The 23,825-nt window shown below is 50.9% G+C and overlaps 1 protein-coding gene across 1 annotated transcript; it reads right to left on the reverse strand.

The window, feature by feature from the left end:
• Positions 1 to 17,053: 17,053 nt before the first annotated feature.
• Positions 17,054 to 23,676, reverse strand: LOC123002003 (L-threonine 3-dehydrogenase, mitochondrial). Its single transcript, XM_044390605.3, has one exon. The coding sequence runs from the start codon at positions 18,556 to 18,558 to the stop codon at positions 17,437 to 17,439; it is 1,122 nt and encodes a 373-aa protein (XP_044246540.1). The 5' UTR covers positions 18,559 to 23,676; the 3' UTR covers positions 17,054 to 17,436.
• Between the last annotated feature and the right edge of the window lie 149 nt (positions 23,677 to 23,825).

Consider the following 23,825-nt stretch of genomic DNA (forward strand, 5'->3'; position numbering starts at 1 on the left):
TTTTTTTTTTTTTTTTTTTTTTTTTTTTGAGAGAGAGAGAGAGAGAGAGCAGGGAATGGGGGACACAAGGAGAGAAATAATTTCAAGCAGACTCCACACCCAGCACAGAGCCCAACTCGGGGCTTGATCTCATAACCCTGAGATCGTGACCTGAGCTGAAATCAAGAGCTGGACACTTAACAACCGAATGAGCCTCGCAGGCAACTCACCTTTGCCCATTTTTAAATCAGGTCATTGGTCTTTTTGAGTTTTAAGAGGTCTTTATATAGTCTTGGATTTGAGACCCTTCTCAGATACATGATTTAAAAATATTTTCTCCCATTCTGTGAATTATCTTTTCACTTTCTTCACAGTGTCCCTTAAAGCACAAAAGTTTTTAATTTGATGAAATTAATCTATTTTCTCTTTTGTTGCTGTGCTTTTTTGGCATCATATCTAAGAATCCATTGCTAAATCCAAGGTCATATAGATTTACTCCTGTTTTCTTCCAAGAGTTTTATAGTTTTAGCTCTTACATTTAGGTCTTTGATCCATTTGAGTTAATTTTTGTATATGGTGTGAGGCAGGAGTCCAGGTTGTCCCATTTGTTTCTTTCTTTTTTTGTACGTGCAACCATCACCACTAATTCTACAACATTTTCATCACCTCCAAAGGAAACCCTGTGACCATTAAACAGTTATTCATTCCCTTCCCTTGTGAGTTTATATTTTTCCCCCAATCCACTTACTGCCATTTTAGTGAAGTTTCAGGGCTGAGTCGAGATAAACACATGTGATCAATTCTCATGTTTAGCCAGAAATCTCCTCTTCCTTTCAAACTGCAACAACTCTCACTTTCATTAGGCAGATTCCTGAGCCAGATGCTCTGAGAGGGTTTTCTGGAGAAAGGAAATTTGATCTGAGCCTTAAAGATGTCTAGAATTCCAGTGGAAGTTAAGGAGATAAAGGTGAGAGAGGATGAGAAGGGAGAGTTGGGGAGAAGGAAGGGGAAGGAAGGGAGAGGAAGGACTCTGGCACCAACACCAGAAGAATTTAATCAGATAAAAATCTGGTTTCTTATCCCTTGTCTCTGGTTCTATTACCTCTGCTCGAGTTTCACTGAAAAGCAGTCCTTTTCTTAGAACCCTAAGGAATGTAGCCTTGTTTTGAGTGCAGTGAGAAAAAGGTTCGGGAGATTTTGTTTTGATTTTTAAGATTTTATTTATTTATTGGAGGGAGAAAGACAGCGAGAGAGCAGGAGCAGGGAAGAGAGGGAGAAGCAGGCTCCCCGTTGAGCAGGGAGCCCGATGCAGGGCTTGATCCCAGGACCCTGGGACCATGACCTGAGCCAAAGGCAGATGCTTAACCGACTGAGCCGTTCAGGTGCCCCGAGGATTTCATTAAAAAAAAAAAAAAAAAAAGCCTCTACTGTACTAATATAAGTCTTTTCATAAAAGCCAAGAGCATCATGTAAACTTTCAGAATGCGGGTTTCGCTTTATGCTTGTTTGGCTTCCGAAAGATTTCATAGGAACTCTCTACCTTCAGATAGCAGGAGAAACCTGTATTTGCTGTGTTTAGCAAAGTGTGTAGCCCAAAGGAGAATTTTTTTTTTAATTTTATTTATTTATTCGACAGGATAGAGACAGCCAGCAAGAGAGGGAACACAAGCAGGGGGAGTGGGAGAGGAAGAAGCAGGCTCATAGCAGAGGAGCCTGATGTGGGGCTCGATCCCAGAACGCCGGGATCACGCCCTGAGCCGAAGGCAGACGCTTAACCGCTGTGCCACCCAGGCGTCCCCCAGAGGAGAATTTTTAAAATGCCAGTTTTCTTCTGTTTCCTTCTTTGGCAATTTAAGGTAAACAATATGGATGGGGTCTCAGCCAAGGCCTTGAGTGCCTGTCTAAGGAGCGTGGGCTGAAGATAATGAGCAATGAAGAATTACAGGAGATTTGTGAGTGGAAGAGTGACAGACATATCTATCTTTGGAAAGATCACTTTTGGAAGAAGCAAGTCCAAGCGTTAAATGCAAGAGAGGGGGTCCTGAGCCCCAGCTCTACATGGAAGAAACTCCATTTTCTCATGTGTCCAACACATATGAAAGGTCCCCATCAGTGTTTCCCCAGTGGGCTATGAGTCGTGTGAAAGCTTAATCCTAGTGCAAGGAGGAAAAGCAGTTTGTCTCCTTAGAGATAGACCTGATGGAAGGTGTGTCCCAACCTTGAAGGGCCAGCGTAGCCAGCCTGAGCTGCCACCTGGGGGATGAGACGGAACTTTTGAGAAGCTCTAGAGATTGTGATAATGGCTGAAGCCAGAGGCCCCTGGCACTGCCCCTCATAGAGGAGGAATGCCAAGTGCCTAGTGCCTGAGGACGATTTTGAAACCATACGGACCCTCATTAAGAAACTTTTCCCACGAGGGATAACCAGCCTCATCCACACCCTCTGGGCGCTGAGCTCTGGACACAGGTGGAGCGAGAGAATCACCTGGAATGACTCTTCTGTCCACTAGAGGGAAACCCAGGCTAGAGATGGAGAATCCTGTGCGTAGGCGCCCTGAGGCTGGAGGCCAGCCCGGAGCTGCGAGCCTGGGGACCTGGGTGACCTTGGCACGGTGTTCCACTGGACCAGCACGGATCAGCTCCAGGAGACCCAACTGTTGCATTTTCAGGAATCGGGCAAGCGGGTTGTAAAACACGGTCATTAAAAATTAAATTCTATAAATTGACAAAGTATGTTAAGAACAAAGGTAGTAAAGACTCCAAACTCATCTTTCCTTACTTATTTTACGATTACCTCTCTATTAGATCTGCTACGGTGGAAGTACTGTGCAATGGTGTGCTGCTGTCCAGTTTCAAATGGGGTAGCTCGAAGTTGGCCGTGGTGGGATATTTGCTCCACGAAACCTGCAAATGCTACAAATCGGGGCTCCCCCTCCCCATCCCGTGCCAGTTGCCAAATATTTACCAGGACATCACTGCCTCAGCCTCTCCCACATCGGGTCTTGTGGGGAGGAGATGGGCTTTTCCGGTGGTCTTGCTAACACAGACACGCTCAGCGATGTCCCCATGGATGCAGCACCCAATTTCAGCAGGCAGAGGCTTGTTGAGGGGGTACAGCGGCGGAAAGCCTTGTTGTTGTCTCGGTGGCTTGGCCCAGAGGAGCTCACCCAGTGTCAGCCCAGGCTTTGTGCAAGCTGTTCGCGCTGCCTAAAACCTGTTTGTGTGTAAGTGTTCAGGCATGCCTTCCTGTCTGCATAGAAATGACGTGAGTTTCTAGATCATCCAGCACTAGAAAGCATTCCCCATCAGAAGGGGAGCTTCATGAAGGCCAGGGAAGCACCCACCCTGGTCTGTACCCCCCGGACTGGTGCAAGTCCCTGGGCGGAAATGTTGGAGCAGCTGGGCAGAACAGGGCAACGCCAAGCCAGGTCTCAATATGCTAGAGTAGACAGATCTGGGCTCTGCCACCCCCTAGCCACCTGACCTGAGAACCGCACTTAACCCATCTGGTCTTCAGTCTCCTAATTTGTGAAATAGAAAGAAGAATAATCAACATGCTTGGCTGTTAGAAGATTACATGAGATTATCCATGCAAAGCTCTCAGCCAGTGATTCAGTCACCTCGGAGGTGTTCCATGATGTAAAAGCTATTGTTATTTTCAGACTTGCAGAGGGATGGGGTGGGAGCTGAATTTAAATTGGCTCTGAAAAAAAAAAAAAAGGCTCTGAGTGCCTGACCACCTTGATGCTCTGTGTCAAGGAGGGAGGGCAGGAAGCGCAGGGCCAGGAGGCAACAAATCCGTGCTGGTACCGCTGGCCGACTTGCCCCAAGCGCACAGCCAGGAAGTGGGCAGGGGGACTGGAAACCAGCCCCCCCAGTGTCGGGCAGGGGCGCCTCCTCGTTCCCCCCTCCCACCCAACTCCAGGCTGGCGCTTCGGGGGCGGGAGGGCCGGCAGCCGGACGTCTAAGGCCGGGGGCTGTGCGCAGGAAGCGGCGGCCGGGCTGCTCTGGAGCCTCAAAGCGGCGGAAGGGAGGGAGCGGCCGGCACCTGCATTGTGCGAGCCCCGCTCCCCGCTGGCCCGCCTGGGGCCCCCCGGCGCGCGTTCCTGGCGTCGGCTGCTGGGGCAGGCCCGCCGGCAGTCAGGCAGGTAGTAACTGGGCCGAGGGGACTAGAGCTGCACGTTCATTCATTTATACACGCATCCATCAATTATTAAGCCGTGGCAGGAGCTGGAGAGCAAAACCAGTCCGTGATCCCAAGGACCCTCCCCGTTCGTGGCTCTGTGCTCAGACGGCTGGGTTGGAATCCTGGCTCCTTCACTCACTAGCTGTGTAACTTGAGCAAATTACTTGACCCCTCTGGGCCTCAGCGTGTGGAGGGCTGGATTAAATGAGTTGCATGTGAAGCATTTGGAACCAGTCTGGGAATGGTAAGCATTCATTAAGTGTAGGATTTTTTTTTTTTTAAGGTTTTATTTTTAAGTAATCTGCACACCCAACGCGAGGCTTGAACTCACAACCCAGAGATCAAGAGTTACATACTCTTCTGACTGAGCCAGCTAGGTGCCCAAGTGTAGGATTTTCTTAAAAAATAATTTTTATTATTGCAAAAGATCATTTCAAGAACAGTGTGGAGGACACACTTAGAGGGACACAAAGTTGCATACTGGAGGCTGAACCCTGGTTTTAAAATTTTTAAAAAACTGATTGCTAACATTTAAGATTTTATCTACAACTCAGATTTTGGCTTCTTTTAAAAAGACTGAAGGTCTGGGAAGCTTGTGTTTCTTTCTTCCTCCCCCCCCCCCTTTGGAAGCTTGTGTTTCATAAGCTGTTATTGTATTATGCTAGAGGCAGTTTCATTTTTTTAGACTGTATTTTTGTATGCCTTTTGCAAAGTGGTGTTAATTATTGTACCAGAAAAAAAAAATCTCTTGGGCAATCCCCCTGTTGCAAAGATCTGCAAGACAAGTTTATTTTGAAAGGCAGATATTGTATTTAAGGTATGATTATTGATTGTCTGATTTTAAAGTGTTGCCTTCTGGAAGATGGTCTTCTAACAGATTTCTCAAACATGTCAGAATGAGGCAGTTTATGCCATTTGAGTCCCCTGAATCGAGGAAAAGTTCTGTGGGCCTTTGAGTTTTCCCAGCTGGGCTAGAGGCCAGAGGCGATGGTGTGTAACATGTGCACACCTTAGAGGAGGCGGGGCCAAGATGCAGAGGCGGAGCAGACAGGTGATAGGTATTTAGAGTAGAGCTGATAGGAAGTGGAATGCAGAGGCAAAAGAGGAGTCTCGGCCTGGGAGAACGGGTGGGAGAATGGGCGGCCGGAAGACCCATTCACTGACCTGAGGGCCCAGAGGAGGAGAATGAGTTTGTTTTAGCCACGTAGGGCCCGAGAGTCTGGGTCCGTCATTAGAACAGTGGGATATAGGGGGTCTGGTGCTCAGGAGAAAGAGCTGGCCTTAGGATGCCCTGTTGGTGACACGGGAGGCCTGTGGGTATGTGGGGGGAGCCGGAGGCCCAGGATGGCCCCTGAGGACCTGTTAACATTAACGGATTAAGGACGTTTAAGGGATTAGAGGATGTTTTGTTTTGTTTAAGATTTTATTTATTTGAGATAAAGGGAGAGAGAGAGCATACTCGAGTGAGCACAAGGGGGTGAGGGGGGTGCGGGGAGCAGCAGAGGGAGAGAGAGAGAAGCAGGCTCTCTGCTCAGCAGGGAGCCCGACACAGAGCTCATGACCTGAGCCCAAGGCAGACACTTCACTGGTGAGCCACCCAGGCGCCCTGATTAGAAGGATGTTAAAGGAGGGGCGCCTGGGTGGCACAGCGGTTAAGCGTCTGCCTTCGGCTCAGGGCGTGATCCTGGCGTTATGGGATCAAGCCCCACATCAGGCTCCTCCTCTGGGAGCCTGCTTCTTCCTCTCTCACTCCCCCTGCTTGTGTTCCCTCTCTCACTGGCTGTCTCTATCTCTGTCGAATAAATAAATAAAATCTTTAAAAAAAAAAGAAGGATGTTAAAGGAAAAGAAGGGGAGCCTGGGAGACTGTACAGGGTCCAGGTGCCTCTGCAGATGGCCCTTGCCTCTGTCCCGCAGGAGCAGACCCCTCCCCAAGCCCTCCCAGCACAGGTGGGCTGAGGAATAGTTGGGGAGGAGGGAGTCTGACCGGAGCCTGCTGTAGCCCAGTAGAGGGCAAGGTGGGGCAAGACCCCAATCTGGTTCAGGACATCTGAGTGTCCTCCAGAAGTTCCTTCCTTTCCCCAGGCTCACTTGGTGGGCCTCTGGGACACTACTGGGAAGAGGAGCTCAGAGGAGGAGCGCAGCTGGGCCCCACTGGCTGGAGAAGAAGCAAACAGGGCACCCAGGACATTCTTTTCAGCTGCACGGCGATTGGGAGAGTGGAGGTACCCGGAGCTGCCTGCCACGTGGCAGGATACTTGCAGGTGGGGCTAAGTCACCCCTTGTGACCAGGAGGTATTGCGATTGTCACTGATAGAGCCTGGCGATCTTTCTTGGGAGCCAGAGATCCGAGCTGGGGCATGGCTGAGCTTTGAAAAATGAACTGTGCTGGATACCGTCATACGTGTTTTGTCTAATCTTCATAAAAACTCTATGAAGGACATAAAAATTTCCCCATTCTACAGAAGAGAAAAACTGAGGCTCAGGAGGCATAAATAACAGGCCAGGGACAGGCAGTTGGTGAGAGGCCAAGTTGGGAGGACAGGTTGGAGCACAGGCTCTGTCCCTATAGTTCCTCCTGGGGTGACCCCACCACCGCAATGGCCTCTCAACCTCCCCGACACTTGAGCTCTGCCCTGGGTGTCCTCCTAGGTCTCACCCTCTCCCTCACACTCAATCAAAAAGTGATCACCAAATCCTGTCAGTCATACCCCCTCTGCAGACCTAGCCTCTGTCCCCTTCTCTCCAGTCCTGCAGTGACCGTCCAGCTTGGGCCTCACCACCTCCTGCCCTGGCTATGACATCAAGCTTCCTCCTTGGTCTCCCCGCCTTCCAGCTCTCCCATTCCCACCTCGAGGCCCTCGCCCATACCAGCAGCCAAAGGGCTCTTCTCAAACACAAGTCTGACCTGGTCGTTGTCCTTAGAACCTACCGATGATGTCCCGTTGTCCTCTAGATAAGGCACAAACTCCCCAGCAGGTCATCAGGGCCTCTGGGCTCCGGTCACTAGCCTTTCCGGGCTCACGCTCGCTGTTCCCTGGCCTGTCCCGGCGACATAGGATGCTGGCTCACCCTCCCCTGAACAGGCCGGGGGCTGGGCTTTTTCTCGCCTCTGGGCCTCTGTTCCCAATGCCAGCTTGGCCTGCCGCGGTCTCCCTCATCCATCTCTTGTGACTGAAGTGCTGGCCGCCCTTGAAAGCCTGGCTGCGTGGAGGGTCCTTTAGCCAAAGGCTGGTGTGCCTTGGATTGAAGTTCTGTGTGTCCCTGTCACTCTCCTACTGAGTGGCGTGAGCTTCTGCACATCCCTCCCTCGGGGCCCAGCATGGTACCTGACACAGCGTGGAGATTCTGTAAGCCTCCATCTCTCATCCCTCCGCTCTGGCTCGGGCCTGGCCTGGACTCACTCCAGTGACAGCAGCAGTCCAGGCCCAGCCCCCTGGCTCAGACCATCTCTGATTCTAGCTCTGACCTGCTTCAAGCTGTAGCCCCAGCTCCAGCCCTAGCACCAGCTTTGGCTCAATATCCAGGACTAATATGGGCTTAGTCTATGGCATTGGGTCCAAACTCACAACGCATTCATCTGTTTCCTACCTGCCCTTTTTAAAAATTTATTTTTTATTTTTTTAAAAATAAACTCTACTCCCAACGTGGGGCTCAAACTCACAGCCCCGCAAGAGCCACGTGCTCTACCGTCTGAGCCAACCAGCCAGCTGCCCGGTGTTTCCTACCTTCCCAATCCCCAGCTCCACTTTCCTGGGCTGAAGTCTCCCACCTCGGTTACAGGTTTCCCCTGCATTCCTATGAAATCTTTCGTAAGCTGAGATGGCATAAAGAAGCGATTGCCATTAATTGATATGGAAAAATTCTTCAGCATTCCCAGACCCCCCCCCCCCCCCCGAAAAGCAAAGCGTCTGTTAGGCTTTTCTGATATGCTTACTTTAGGACACATCTTGCTAACGTAGGTACAAAATAAATGGTGAGAAAGCACAGGTGCTTACAGACACAGTTCACATCTCTGGTGGAGTGATGCTGAGCTGCTGAGCATAGCTCCCAGGGAAGGAGATTGTAGGGGCCACTCTGGCTGCCAGGGGGACTCGCTGCTTCTGGGACAGCTTGATGCAAAACAAACACCGAGCGCTCTTTTTGCCATTCGCCATCTTTTATAAAAGTGAAAATCCTCTTCGGATTTCTTCGGTTAACAGAAACAGGTACTTACGTAGGTCTTTCGTAAAAGCAAAATGGTGTTTGTTTATTTATTTATTTATTTATTTATTTTTAAAGATTTTTATTTATTTATTTGACACAGAGAGAGGGACAGCAAGAGAGGGAACACAAGCAGGGGCAGAGGGAGAGGGAGAAGCAGGCTCCCCCCTGAGCAGGGAGCCCGATGCGGGGCTCGATCCCAGGACCCTGGGATCATGACCTGAGCTGAAGGCAGACACCGAACAACTGAGCCACCCGGGTGCCCCACAAAACTGTGTTTAATGCAAACTTTTGTAAAGCAGGGGTATCTGTACCTCCAGTGAGAAGGAGGGAGAGAGACTGGGAAAAGACCGGAACAGAGCCCCGTGTGGCCCATCTGCTTCTGGGATTACTCCTGCCCTAGAGCTGCCTGGCTGTGGTGTCCCAGCCCCACCTTGGGGCCCTGGTGCTGTAGGGACATACAATCTCAGGTTCGAGGCCAGACCCTAGCACTTACTGGCTGTGAGCCTTCGAGTACCAACATGGGCCCTGATTCTCTTGTCTATAAAGTGGGACAACAGATGATGGGCGAATGATAAGAGACAACGTCGTGGAGGTCTGGACAGGGCGCCTGACACCGAGTGGATGTCAATAACCCCCAGGGCCTTTCCTCTCCACTGTTTCCCCAGGTCCACTGGGTCAGCTCCTGTAGGCGTCTTGCACATTCCATGGTGCCCATTGCATAAGGGCTGTCCTGCCACTATGACATTGGTAGGCCTGGCACAGCCTTGCTTCCAGGCTTCTGGCTGGGACTGCTGTCCCCAGGGCATCTTGGGCAGTGGGGGCAGAGCCAGGGCACCATACTGGATTCCCTGTCCAGAACTCCGTGTCTCTGACGTCAGGGGTAAACATGGGTCCATAGGGTACTGGGGGAAAGGCTGGTCTTCCTTCTTCGCTGTGGACTGAGTATATGTATTTGGGTTGCGGAGGTAGGGGTGCTTCCATCTCCCCTCTGACTGCCTCCTGAGTTCTGTCCATCAAGGTTCCTATGGATAAGGGAACCTGGGGGGCCCTGTACCTCAAACACAGGACCCAGCATCAGTGGGGGTCTGGGTGTGATGTGTAGATAGGTGAGTGAAGGTGTAGGGTGGGTGTGTTTGTGGCGTGGTGTGTGGGCGTGTTCGAATGCCTACGTCACAGGTATACATCTGTGTGCAGTGGGCGTGCGCTGTAAGTGATGCAGGCAGCTGGAGGGCTGTGTCTACATGCAGCACATATGTAGTGTGTGTGTGTGACTTTTGTGTGTGAATAACTACGCGGAGCGGCGGACGCAGATCTGGGTCCGTGGTCTGAGCAGTGTGTGTTGGTGTGTCTGTATTTGCCGTGTGTGTCTTGTGTGAATGGGAACAGGGGCAGAGTGGGAACTGGAGAGCTCTGTTAGGGGAGGTGTTCGCGTACTTAGAATGCCCTGCTGAACTCTCTGAGGTGGCCCGGAAGGTCATTGTCTACTTGCTGTAAGAGCAGAGAAGGGCGGTAGGGGCAGAGTCAAGGGGGTTGGGTCTATTCTCTAGAGAGCCAGATGTTCCACACCCCACTATCTTGCCCTGATGTCTGGGGGGAAAAAAAAACCAGGGAAATAAACACAACCTTTGGAAGTCCTGGTGATGTGTCTGGGGAGGACGCCGCAGCTGGTAGTTCATGTGGGCAATGTCCTGCCTTTGACCAGCAGTGGAGGCTCGTGAGGCCAATGGCCTTGTGGCCACTAACAGCTCCGAAATGATTACCTCAGTACTGTAGCCTCACTCCAGTACTTCCGGAGCCTTCCTGCCGAATCTCTGTCCTTCAAAGTTCACAAGGTGCAGGTTCCTAAGGATAAGAGAACCCTGCCCCCCACCCTCCCCAAACACAGGAACCAACATCAGTGGGGGGTCTGGGTGTGACGTGTAGGTGAGTGAAGGTGTAGGGATGGATGTGCTTGTGGCGTGGTGTGTTGCAGTTGCAAGTCAAGGTGTCTTGGAACTCCAGGCCCCGGGAGGAAAGTTAAGGGACTTCCAAAGCCAAGCCACGCCTAGGCTGTTACTCTCTGGAGAAACCTAATTTTAACACAGGTTGGCTTCTCCCTGCCCCACCTCCAGATGTGTCTCTTTCCTCAGAATGGGCCATGACTCCCCCCTCAAAATGACTCCTTAGATAACGTGATCTTGTCTGTCTCTTCCATTACGCCCCAAGATGCCCTCCATGCGGGACACCTTGAACCATTTGCATTTCCAAGAGTGCACTCCGCAGCCCACTGCCTAAACCGTGCTACTCCACCAGGCTAACTCAGATTGATCCCTCAAAATTCAAGTTGAGTGTCAGCTCCTCGGGGTACTTTCTGAGGCTGTAACTACTTTCCATTATTCTGCTTGCCCTTAGTCATAAAACCCTGATTTTCAGCTGGGCACACAGCTGGCCTGGAGTAAAAAATCACGTTTCGCGGAATTCCTTACAGCTAGGTGTGACTCTGTGACTAAGTGCTCGTCAACAGCTTAGGAGCCGAAGTATTTTGGGCGACTTACAGGAATTGTTTGTTAAAGGGAGAGTGTGCTGTTCTTCACACCTTCCTCCTTCCAGCCGACTGGAATGCAGACGTGATGACTACTGCTTGAGCAGCTATGCCGGCCAATGAGAAAGAAGCATCGTGGTAAGGATGGCAGAAGACGACTGAGCAATAAAACAGAAAGCACCGGGCTCTGATGATCATGGAGCCACCGTACCAGCTCCGGACTGGTTATTTCCAGGTGATGTGGCTGTGATTTGCGATTCTCGTCACCCACAGCCAAACCCAGGCCTAACTGATACACTTTCCTGGTATCGACTCTCTCTGCCAACACACTCCCTTCCAATTGCCTAGTTTTATCTGCTCACCTGACTGTGAGCTCACGAGGGCAGGGTCCATGTCATCGATCAAGCATGGTGCGTAATAAACCAAAAACTGTCAGTTGTATTACCAACTGTGTGAAATACACATGCAGGCATCCGGATTGTGTGAAGCTACAGATCTGGGAGTTACAAGCATAAACGTGGTCACTGACAGGGTGGGGGGGGATAAAGAGAAGAGAGCGTTAAAGGAAGAGGTCCTCAGAGCACTAACATCGAAGGTCACCTTGAGGAGGAGAAGCCCTAGAATGAGGCTGAGAAAAGCCCACCTGGGCCTGTGGCGAGGCCACGTCCACCCAAAGTTAAGGGCGCTAGTGTGGTGGGAAGCAGTGGTTGAGGGCTCAGGGTTCTAGAGTCCAGGACATCTGGGTTTCCATCCCGGCTCTGCCATTCACTAGCTCTCTGACCTTGAGCTAGTTCACTAACTTCTCTGGGCCTCAGTCTCCTTATTCGCAGATGGCAGGTTAAGAAGGAACTTACCTCGTGGGGTTGTTGTGAAGTTAAAATTAGAGAACTCATGCAAACCGCCGAGCACAGTGCTTGCCATAGAGCGAGCGGTTAACAAATGGGGTGATTACGATTTTTGTAATTATAGTCTTTCTTGATTCATTAACTCACTCAACAAACAAGCTCTAGGCATCCCTCCACATGTGCCCAGTGCTGCGGCCAAAATGTAGTTCCTGAAATTTCCTAACACTTACCGTGTGCCTTCACCCCGTTTGGCGTCACACATGCTGTTTGCTCTGCCTGAAGTGCTCTTTACTCCCCATCTGCCTGGCAAACTTGCCCTTCAAGCCTCAGCTAATAGCTCCTCTCCTTAAGGGACCTGCTGAGACCTCCTACGCTGGGTCAGATGCCTCCTCTGGGCTTGCACATGACCAGAGCTGTCTCGTTGCATAAGTCCGGCAGGGGACCCGTCATACAGACCCCTGGAGTTGTGCAACGTGGCAGCCGTGGCCCTATCACTCCTCTGCTTACCTGTCACATAGTTGGGTTTCTTTTTTTTTTTTTATCAGTCTTTTACTGTACTGAATTATTTATCTGTTGATCTCTCTCTAGACTCTGAACTCCTCAAGGACTCTGCCTGACACCAAATCAGGTTTCAGAGACTGGTCATTTGAATGAAGGTATCCGGTCCTCATCCCTGTACCCTGGGGTTTCCAAGCTGGCTGGGGAGACAGAATGAACAGACATGAAATGTGTCATGAACTGAGCATGCCCTGTGTGTTTCAGATAGAGGCTTTCCCAGGCTGGACAAACAGAGCTCTAAGGGAGGGTGCAGTGGTCAGTGTGGGGGACTGGGTCTGAGAGGTAAAGAGTGAGCATATACTGGGAAACCCAATGCCCCACACTTCTGGATTGCTCCTCTCAGGTGTGGGGAGAATTCTAGCCCTCCACCTCCCACGACTTTTATCTGGCCCAAACCAAAGAAAGTAATCTTTTCAAAGCTCTTACAAGGGCGTTACGTTATCTAAGAGGGCCCAGCATACGTTGACGCTCCTTGCCAGGCCCAGTGTGATGCCGGCTCACGGCCTGAAGCAAGATAAGGTGCCCAGAGGGTCTGAGGCTGCTCTAAAACATAATCTGAGTCACCTCCACGTGGGCAGGGACCAGATCGTGGGGCTCGTAGGAAAGTGTCTCTCCTCCTCAACATGGATTTAGACCACGTTGTTGCTGAGAATAAACACTTGTAGGCGTTTTGTAGGAGTGTGAAAGTATTTGATCTAACCACTTGATTTAACCACTCTCCTGCCATTCCCACTCACCCCAAAAGGCCAAATCTGAACAACGAGGAGGAGGCATAGCTCGTCACTTCTCACTGGCGGGAAAATGTCAAAGAGACAGGACACCGAAAGTCAAAATTTCCAAGCCCATCCTGGGCTGGTTAGTGAAGGCTATTTGCCTGTGCCCCTCCATGTTCCTGCTGTAATATTCTTTTAGACCGAATAACTCAGACTCTGGGAAGTGTTCTGTTAAGTGTTTCTTATCCTGTTGATCCTATCCCATGTGGCTTAGGGGGTGAGGTTTCCTGAACAGAGCCTGATGGAGATTTTGCCCAGGGGAGAACCGAAAAGGTGGTCGGTCTCTTTCAGTGGGTGTAAGGGAAGGAAGACCTGAGACAAGAGAATAAAGTTAGGAACGGAGTGTACTCACAAGGGGACATCCTGTTAACAGGTTTTGGTTGTTTTTCCCTTGGGCAGTCATACAACATGCATAATTTAAAATGATTTCTTCTACCCACAGGAATTCCTGCCCCTTCAGTGAAGTCTGTCACATGGAGGCAGGCTTTGCCTTCATGGCAGCCTCATGGAGAGAGCATATCCAGCAGAGGGGCTAGGGAGGAGTCCCGCAGGGTGGAAGGCTCTGGAGCAGACATGGGAGGAAGAGGACCTTCCCTGAAGGGGGATAAAACGTAGAGCAGTCCATTGTGAGGGACAACGCAGTCACGGTAAGGGTCAGGGCTTTGAGTAGTGGTTTAGGGTGAGCCCTGGGAATGACCTCTTCTGGGGACTGACTCCTGGCTGGAACAGAGGGTGCGGTGAGGTCTCGGGAATGAGGTAGGAAAGGTGGGCGGTGGGAGCCCCTCCGTCAGTCCCAGGGTCTGTGTTGGCCTGCTTTCCCACGGGAAGCCAGGCTGTGAGCTGTGCCTCTGTATCATCACTGCTCTTTGCTCTGTGGGAAGGTCCTTGATAGCAAGAAGGATGCCTCGTGGCCAGGTGAGGACACTTCCACATGCCACCGGCCCTACCCTTCACCTCATTTCTTACTGATGGCCGGGGAAGTCCTTGGAAAGCTCAAGGAAGGCTACTACCACCTTCACCTTGGCCCTGTCTATTAGGAGGAGGGAGCAAAGCTGGAAGTCTCCAGAAAGGAGTGGGGCGAGCAGAGAGGCTTAAGAATTTGCTACTTTCCCTTCGGTGGCCTCTTGCTCCCACCCAGCATAAGCTCAGAGCCTGGAGTTCAGAGGAGAGATCATAGTTTACTGCCTAGGGTTTAGAATACAGCCCAGCCCAGCCCCAAAGTCCAGCTCAAAGCCTGGAACCCAGAGCCCAAACAAGCCCAGCCCAGATCCAAAGTCCAGCTCCAAACGCAGCACTAATGCCCAGAACCCAGAACTCAGACCACAGAGCCCACAACATAATTCAGTTCCTCAGTTCAGACCCAAAGCCCAGCCAGAGCCAAAGACCAGATCTCAGAATTTAGAACGAAGTCCTGGGCCTGTAACCAGTTCACAGCCTAGAACCCAGATCCAGAGGGTCTGAAGCTCAGAGCACAGAATTCAGACTAAAGCTAAGCCCAAAGTCTAGAGCACAGAGCAGCCCAGAGTCCAGCTCAGAAGCACCCAAAGCCTAGAACTAACACAGACCCATTAGCTCTAGGATGCAGAGCCCAGCCTAATAGTTACAGGGGGCCTAGAACCCCACACCCAACCTAGCAGACCACTGATGTTCCTCCTAGCAGCAGTCCCAAAGGGAGAGATCGAGGCTGCAAGGTGAGGACGAGGAATTCCAGATTTCAACGCTACTCCTGGCAGGAGGGGAAAAAGAGCTGGTGTTTGTGTGGTGATGGGGGAGTGTTCTGTGGGCTAGGAGGCCCTGGTCTGGAAGGTCCATCCTGGGGACTCAGATACCAGGCAAAACAGGGCCTGGGGCTTTCTCTGCAAGGACTACCCCTCGGAATCCCAGTGGGATGGGAAGCAGTCCCACTGCTGTTGACTCACTGGGTGACTTTGAGCAAGTCTCTTCCCTTCTCTGGTCTTACTCTTCCAGAATGGAAATCAGAAAGTGTTTTATTTAGACCCACAGACCTAGAAACATAGAAGAAGGGCCTATTACAGTTAACCCCTTCATTCAATCTTTCATTCATCAAATACTTGTTGAACACGTATAATAAATAAACTTTAAACAGGGGGATGAAATGGTTGGATTTGTTTTTGTCTGTCATTGAAGCCTGGATTAGAGGAGGCCGGTTAGGGCACCATTACAACAGTCCAGGAGAGGGCAAGTGACAGTGCCATCTCTGTAAAGTACAGATATACTCCTTTGCTCAGAATCCTTGTAATGGCTCCCCACTGCCTTCAGGACGAGGACGCAAAGCCTCTTTCCATGTTCTCAGCTTCAGGGCTTTTCAATTTCCCATCCAGCAAATGCGCAGCCCCAGCGCATTGTTTCTACACCCATCACCCTCCATCACTCTTCCATCTGTGCTGTTCCCTTTGCCTAGCGTGCCCTTTCCTATCTCAGGAACTCTTACTCATCCTTCAGGGTTTGTCTCCATCATTACGTCCTCTGTGAAGCCTTCCCAGACTTCCATCTCTCAAACAGAATCTGGTATTCTCAAGTCTGTGCACTCTGAGAGATGTCCATTAGGCCTTTGCCACATTGCGCAACTTAGTCTGTGTATGTTTGTTTTCGTGATTAGTTGTGATTACCTCAAAGGACAAGATCATCCATGTGTTGCTGGGTGCGCCCGGAGTAGGCTCAGTGAACCACTGACAAGGCTACCTTTATGCCTCCTCCAAGTAGCTTTTATTTTTTAAAAAAATTATTTTTTTTAAATTTTAAGTAAACACTACACCACACATGGGGCTTGAACTCACGACTGAGAGACCAAGTCTACCAACTGACCCAGCCAGGTGCTCCTAAATTAAAAAAAAAAAAATTTAAGGCCCTGGAGCACCTGGCAGTCTCAGTCAGTTGAGTGACCAACTCTTGATTTTGGCTTGGGTCATGACCTCGGGGTCACGGGATCAAGCCCCGTGTTGGGCTCCATGCTAGCACAGAGTCTGCTTGTCCCTCTCCCTCTGCTCCTCCCCTTGATCGTGTGTGAGCATGCTCTCTAAATAAATAAATAAATAAATAAATAAATAAATAAAATCTTTAAAAAAAATTGGGGGTACCTGGGTGGCTAGGTTGGTTAAGCGTCTGACTTTTGGTTTCTGTTCAGGTCATGATCTCAGGGTCCTGGGATCGAGTCCTGAGATTGGCTCTGCACTCAGCAAAGAGTCTGCTGGAGATTCTTTTTCCCTCTCCCTCTGCTCCTCCCCCCGTTTACTCTCTTTCTATCTCTCAAATAAATAAGTCTTTAAAAAAAATTTAAGGCCCTCATGTTTTAAGATTTTATTTATTTTTGTTTTTAAAAAATTTTTAAATTCTAATTTTTAAAAAGACTTTATTTATTTATTAGAGAAAGAGAGTGCATGACTGGGAGGAGGACCAGAAGGAAAGGGATAAGCAGACCTCCCCCTCCCCCAATAAGTGGAGAGCCCAACTGACCCAGGCCTCGATCCCAGAACCCCGAGATCACCACCCAAGTTGAAGTCAGATGCTTAACCTACGGAGCCTACCCAGGTGCCCCTATTTATTATTATGTTTAAGATTTTGGTTTTTTTTTTTTTAAGATTTTATTTATTTATTTGACAGAGAGAGAGAGAGAGAGAGAGACAGCCAGTGAGAGAGGGAACACAAACAGGGGAGTGGGAGAGGGAGAAGCAGGCTCCCAGCAGAGGAGCCTGATGTGGGGCTTGATCCCAGGACCCTGGGATCACGCCCTGAGCCAAAGGCAGACGCTTAACGACTGCGCCACCCAGGCGCCCCTAAGATTTTGTTTTTAAGCAATCTCTGCACCCAAGGTGGGGCTGGAACTTACAACCCTGAGATCAAGAGTTGCACACTCCACTGACTGAGCCAACCAGGCAGCCCTTTAAGTTTTTAAAAATTTTTTATTTATTTATATTTTTAATTCTAGTATAATAAACATTTAAACATTTTTTTACCTCATATTTTAAGTTTTTTTTTTTTGATATTTAAATTAAATTTAATTGAAGACAAACATCACATACATCCACCTTCCCCAAAATGGTCAATTCATCTGAATTAAGGAAATGGCAACTATTCTGACTGGAAGTCTTCATTCTGTGGTATGTGTGTTTGGGCAAGTTTAGGCAAACAGCAAAGGTTTAGAAGTCCTACCACCAAACCTACAGCATTTTGGAAATGCAAAAGCCAACTTGATTCCCCAATCTGGCAGTTCAATATAAGCTGCCAAAATCTCATCCAATTCGTCCTTCCATTCCAGATAATCTAGGTTCCTTGGGGTCTATAACCTTGGGGTCATTACGGTTTTCCCTTGACAGTGGTCCAGGATACATGAGCTCTCCCTTCCGACTCCCTCAGTTAGCTTGGGCAACTCTAGTATCAGAACCGTGGAAGTTCAACATGGTTGTCACCAACTCTGGAAGATCAAAATCGTGTTTCCACCCCCAGTCCTTCCGAGCATTGCTGTCATCAAAGTTCATCGGCCAACTATCCGCTATGGCCTGTCGAACAGAATCCACGTTGTACATGATCTGGAATTCTGGTACGTGCTTGAGAACCTCCTGGGCCAGGTCCTCAGGGGTGAAGCTCATGGCATTGACGTTATAGGTCCTCATGGAGAGGGAATCTGCTGGGGCCTCCATGACTTCCAGAGTGGCCCTGAGGCAGTCATCGATATACATCATTGGGAGCCTCGTGCTGGGTTTCAGGTTGCACTCAAATTTCCCATTCTTTAGGGCATCGTGGAAGATCTGGACCGCATAGTCAGTTGTTCCTCCTCCAGGCTGGGAGTCCGCTGAAATGATTCCAGGATATCTCAAGCATCGGAAATCCAACCCGTACCGGTAATGATAATATTCTCCCATGAGCTCCGCATGGACCTTGGACACCCCGTAGATCGTCCTGGGCCTCTGAACACAGAGATCAGGAGTTGGATTCCGGGGAGAAGTAGGTCCAAAAGCTCCGATCGTGCTAGGCACAAACAATCGCAAACTGTGTTCTGCTGCAACATCCAAGACGTTATGCAATCCGGTGATATTTACGGCTCTGGCCAAGGACACGTTTGCCTCCCCAACCGCACTGAGCAAAGCACTATAATGAAACAACCAGGTGACGCGGTTGTTTACCACGATCTCCCGAAGATTCTTGTAATCCAGAATGTCCGAATAAATAAACGGACCACTGTGGAAGATGTGATCGGGGGGTTTCCTTATGTCAGACAAAATCACGTTGTCCTTCCCAAATCGTTTCCTCAAAAAGTTAGCAAGCCCCACTCCAAGCTGGCCAAGACCCCCTGTAATTAGGACGCGTGGCTGGTCTGTTCCAGAGAAAGAGGCAGAGTGGAAGTTGGCATCTGCTGGAATCTGCCGAGGAGAGGTGCCCAGAAACCGGAGCGGAGGGCCAGCTGTCCAGCAGCCACAGGCCGGTCTCCCCAGCATCTGGCCCGCGACCTGCTGCAGCATCCTAGTGACCGGCATTTCTCTACAAATACCCTTCCAACGGAGGCGCCCAGAGATGCTGCGCTGCAGCGCGGGAACAGGAGCTGGAGCAGCACGCTGCCCGGGATCCCAGCGCCGCTAGCGGAAACCGGACCATATTTTAAGTTTTTAAACCCAGAACAGAAATGTTTTCCCACTGCCTCTTAAGCAAAGATATCCTGCCAATCAGAGGGAATGGACCAAGGAAAGAAATGAGCATATGCTAAGAGCCAACGGTAAGGTTTGTTTTGCATACACACATCATCTCACCTGATCCTCAGGATAACTCTGTGAGCTATTATTACAGATCAAATGAATGAAGTTCAGAGAAGTGACCTGCCTAGAGTCATGGAACTAGCTAGAGACAGAACTATATTCAAACCCTGACAAGACTGACTCCAGGCCACACTCTTGAAGGGCCCCAACTATGCTGTTCTCTTGCTCCTTATCAGCATGGGATCATGGGTTACCAGTTCTCCAGCCAGTTCTCCACATGCCACAGAGGAAGCAGAAGCAGCCATTACTTGGTGCTAGGTTGTCCAACCTGCTTTTTTTGGGCAGATGGGTAAAAGGAAGTCTAGAGGGCAGGGACTTCAGGCTTCCCAAGGCAGGCTCTGCTCCTGCCGTGCTGGCCTTAGCCCAGCAAGACACTTACTCTGAAAATCTTACTCGGAGAGGGTCAAGGCCAGCAAACCAAGGCAGGGCCTCTGTGCAGGGACGTGGTGTGAGCATATGGAGAGCCAGGGCAGAGGGCTGGCCAGCGTACGAAGGGAGACGCATTGCTCAGGCTTCAGCCCTGACCCCTTCTTCTGAGGCCAGACTCTAAGCTCCTGCTCAGAGAGCGCTTTGCCTGACCTTGTGGATTCTGAGGCTACCTGGTAGGTTGGTCCAACCATTGGGGCTGACTCTGAACTACACCATGGCCTCAGATGGTGTAGCTCTCTGAGCCACCCAGCTCAGAAGGGCTCTCTGGCCTACTCAGCTTCTTCTATTCTATCATCATTCTTACCTCTCCTCAGCAGAGTCTTCCTAGAGAGTAGGGAGTTCTCTCTCTTCTGGGAAGAATCTTGAACGTGGGGGAGTCCAGGATGGGAAGATACAGGGATACTGGCTGGTTGGTTTGGGGAGACAGCAGGTGTCTCAGGGAATCTCTGGGCACTCTTCATGCCCCTCACGTCCTGACAGCTGAGGCTCAGAAGTCAGAGCCATCACCTAGCCTAATCCCAAAGCCCAGGATAGGGGATAGGGGGCCTCCTTGTGGAGTGGTCTGTAGCCTCTTATGGTCAGATGGATCAGTCTTGGGGCCTCTCCTGTCCTACAATTGCCCAACCCACCTCCAGGCAGGAACTAGCAGCCTCCCTGGTGACTTCAAGGGCCCTCAGATACTTCCTCCCCAAAGAGCCTCTCTTGGGACCATCAAGAGTCCCTCCTTCCTACTTTCTGCCCTGCCTCCTCCCCACAGGACAAACAATAGGGGCTACATGGTGAGCAGGCTGGGGCATCCCCATCACAGCAGCTGTTCCAGGAAATGCTTGCTCCAGGGCCTGCCCAGTCCTTACCTCTAACCATTCCCTGGCCTCAGAGCACCCACCACCCAGAAGGTAAACTTACTAGTGGCTTCTGAGCTAAGTATATTTTAAAGTATGGGCTGATTTCTTTTTTCCAAAAGTCAGGGTGGTGAGTCTGCCAGTTAGGCATGGAAGAGAGCTTCCATTGGATAACAAACTACAAGTTATCACACTTGACAACTCCTTCACTTAGCACCAACACTTCAACCGCTCTGCCTGGAAATCATGCCCTGACAGCATCCAGTTGTGCTAGAAATACCACCTTATGTAACCAGCCATAAATCTAGCCCGTGTCTATTAACATCAAAATTTCCCCCCTCTGACTTAAGTGGCCTTACTTGGTGAGGTTTTGCCAAGGGTATTAATAAGGTTAATCACCATCATCATCACCATCCTTTTCAAGTGCTCACTCTGTGCCAAGCACTCTTTTAAGCACCCCACTTAATCTTCATGCCAACCCTATAAGATAGGTACAATTATTATCCCCTTCAGACAGTTGGGGAAAGTGAGGCTCAGAGATTTAGTAATTTACCCAAGAGTAGACCGTAATGGTAGAAATATGAAGCCAGGTAACCTGTCTCTGGGATCTTTGCACTTAACTCTGTTGCTCTGCCTCCCAAAAAGCTCTGGGGACCTGCTTGCCTCCCCCTCAGGGGACTATGCTAGAGCATATGAAGAAGGCTCCCAGGCTGGACATGGTGCCCATGAGGGGACAGACAGTTGGAGGGCAACAAGGGGGGGCGTGTGCTCTGAAGTTCATTTGCTCTAGGCTGTGAGGTCGGGTTAGACTCAGAAGGGGTCAAGGATGGCTGGGAGGGTAGTCCTACCAGAGGGGGGAGCTGTCTGTCTGCCCTGCAGGGAGAAGCCCCTGTCTTCACTGCTGTCCTAGAGGGAAAGAATGTTGCTATGAAGCATGGCCCAGGTCTCTGCTCCAGGCTCCTGAGGCTAACAGAGCCCTCTGTCCATCGTGGACTAGGGCCTCAGCACAGCCCCTTGGACTCCAGGCCTGGTGGTGTGGGGGTAAAGGGGAAGGAAGGAGAGTGGCCAAGAGGGCCAATGGAGACACGTGGTCAGAACTGGAAGACATCTCTCAGTGACAAGTCTATAACCACACTCATCGTCAGAAAAAGGGGCCTCACTCTGGGTTTATAAAATTAGTCACTGCTTCCCCTCTCTAAGCCTCGGCTGCATCACCTCTAAAATGGGGGGGGGGTGAATATAAACTACCCTCCCCAGTGGCATTGTGAGGAGTAAATGAGATGGCATGTACAAAGCACTTAGCCCTGTGCTTGCCTGGCATACTGTGGGTGCTCAATAATTGGGAGTTTTTGTATTAGCAGTGCTCTGCTTCTATTGCTGGTGAATGAGTGTCTCTGGAGGTATGTTATGGGGCTCTGTTCCCATCGACAGTAGGGATGGTGGAGTCGAAGTTGCAAGGAGCAGCCTGGATCTAAACTTAGGGAAAGAAAACAGTGAGCAACAGAACAGCATTCAAAACAATTTCTCCAGGCTGGAATAAGCAAGATGACATTGTCCTTCTGTGAGCTTCAAGACATTCACACAAAGCAGAGGATGGGGAGAGACCTCACTTGACCCCAGCTCTGGTGAAAAGGATCTGAATGATTTAGTTGCTCACAACCTGATGGGAACTAATCATGGGAGAGAAAGGCTCTGGAGCCCAGCAGTCTTAGCCTGCATTAACAGTGTGTCGCGTCCAGACTGGGGGAAATAATAGGCCTATTGTGCTGGCGTGGTCAGGCCATATCTGGAATCTTGCATTGCTACACTGACAGGCTGGAATCAGGCCAGGAGGGGGACCAGCCCAGCTTCAGCTCCCAGGTACTTGTGCTAAACACTTCCTGTGTGTTTTCTTGTTTCGTACCCAAAGCAACCCTACCAGGTAGTCACCGTTAATATCTCCACTTTACATATGGGGAGGGTAAGTGAGCTGCTCAGGACCAGCCACACAGCTAGTAAATGGAGGAGCCTGGGGCTTTTCCAAATGGGCCCCTCCTGTGCTTGTACCGGAGGAAGACAGAGCACGCATCACTGAACACACATTTATGAAGTTCCTACTGTGAGTCAGGTCCCAGCTAGTTCATGCGGACAGCAGTGAAAGAGACATGGTTCTTGTCATCCTGGTGTTCACGGTCGGGGGTGGGGGGATCGAAATCACTTGTGATACGGCGTGACGCTACAGGAGTGAAGAGTTTAGGGCTGGAGGGATCACAGAGCCCACCGCAGCTGACTCAGGCCCAGAGAAGGGAAGGGACAGAAGAGGGTCACACAGCATGTGGTGGAGCCATGGGGGCCAGTCTGTGCCCTCTTCACAGTATTCAGCTGCCTCGTTTTGGCTCTCTCTGCTCAGCAGTGACCACGAGCTGTGTGCCACGGTGGGAGCTGCTACGGCATATGAGGAAGCTTGCTGTGGCCATCGTGGGGTAGCCAGACCTCATCTCTCCTGCAATCAGGGGTCTTAACAAAGAAAGAAACAAGGAGCCGGGAGCTCAGCAATCACAGGAACGGGTGAGTGGCCTTGGAGAATCCCAGCAGCCCCTTCACTAAGGAAAGCAAATGGGCCCCCACCTGGCCTCTGGAGTGTCTGGGAAGCCTGGGGCAATGTGGGCCAAAGGGACCCCAAGGTGGCAGAAAAGCATGTTTTCTGGATCTGTGTCCGGGGTCTGTTCCAGGCAAATGTCCATCTTCTTTCAAGGACCAGATTACTCAGTCCTCTCTTTTTCAAATCTTTCCTTGATTGTTTCAACCCAGAGTGCCACCGCAACTCTGTATCTCCCAGGGCTTTTTGTTGGGGAGACACACATATCCCAGTTAGCCTTCTGGTAATTTTTGCTGAGAGGAACAGAGCAGGGCTGTTAAGAGAGAAGGCTCTGGAAAGGGGCAAAACCTGCCAGGCCTGGCTCTGCCACATAACAGCTGGTTCACTCCTCTGCGTTTGCATTTATTTCCTCAGCTATAAGATGGGGATGATGTCCCACGCTCACATCGTTGCCGAGCGGACTGAAGGAGATCATGTCAAGCATGGAGGAAGCTCTCCATAAAAGGCCACTGTTATTATCACTGTGGACTAGTGGTTGTGGTCCTGTCCCCTCCCCCACGACTCGCGAGCCCCCAGCCAGCAGGCGCAGCGGCTGCGTCGCGGCCTCATCTTTCCCCCCATGGCACAGAGCCCCAGAGAAACCAACGTTGGAAAGAGGGAATGGTCAGTCTTGCGGGATGAAAGAGGGACATCGATCCTGAAAGTGGCAGCACTACCTCCTCCATCCAGGTTTGGGGGCGAGGGAGACTCGACCTGACTCCCTATTTCAACCCGGCGCTGGGCTTCCCAGCCGCCGGCGTCTCCCAGGCGTGGGGGTCAGAAGTCGTGGGCTGCAGGCCAGACCCAGGGAGAACTCACTCTGGGGGACCTCGGGCAGCTCCCTTCCAGCCTCAGGCCTCAGTTTCCTCGTGCGTGTCAGGTGGGTGCCCGGTCTTCCCCCGGGGTTACGAAGAGCACGCGCAGCCAGCCGGATGCCGGCTTTTGAGAACGTGGCTCTCTGTGGCGGAGCTGCGGGGCGGCCTCGACTGGCGGGAGGGCGGCCCGGCGGGCGCGGGGATTGGCTGAGGCCCGGGCAGCCGGCTCCGGGATTGGACCCGAGAGGGCGGGGCCGAGCCTTTAAGAGGCGCGAGGGGGCGTGCTGG

This window comes from Ursus arctos, unplaced genomic scaffold (genome assembly GCF_023065955.2).
Source record: "Ursus arctos isolate Adak ecotype North America unplaced genomic scaffold, UrsArc2.0 scaffold_32, whole genome shotgun sequence".
NCBI classification, from domain to species: domain Eukaryota; kingdom Metazoa; phylum Chordata; class Mammalia; order Carnivora; family Ursidae; genus Ursus; species Ursus arctos.

Coding starts and splice junctions, on each gene's coding strand:
- LOC123002003 (XM_044390605.3), bottom strand. CDS start 18,558: ATGCCGGTCACTAGGATGCTGCAGCAGGTCGCGGGCCAGATGCTGGGG.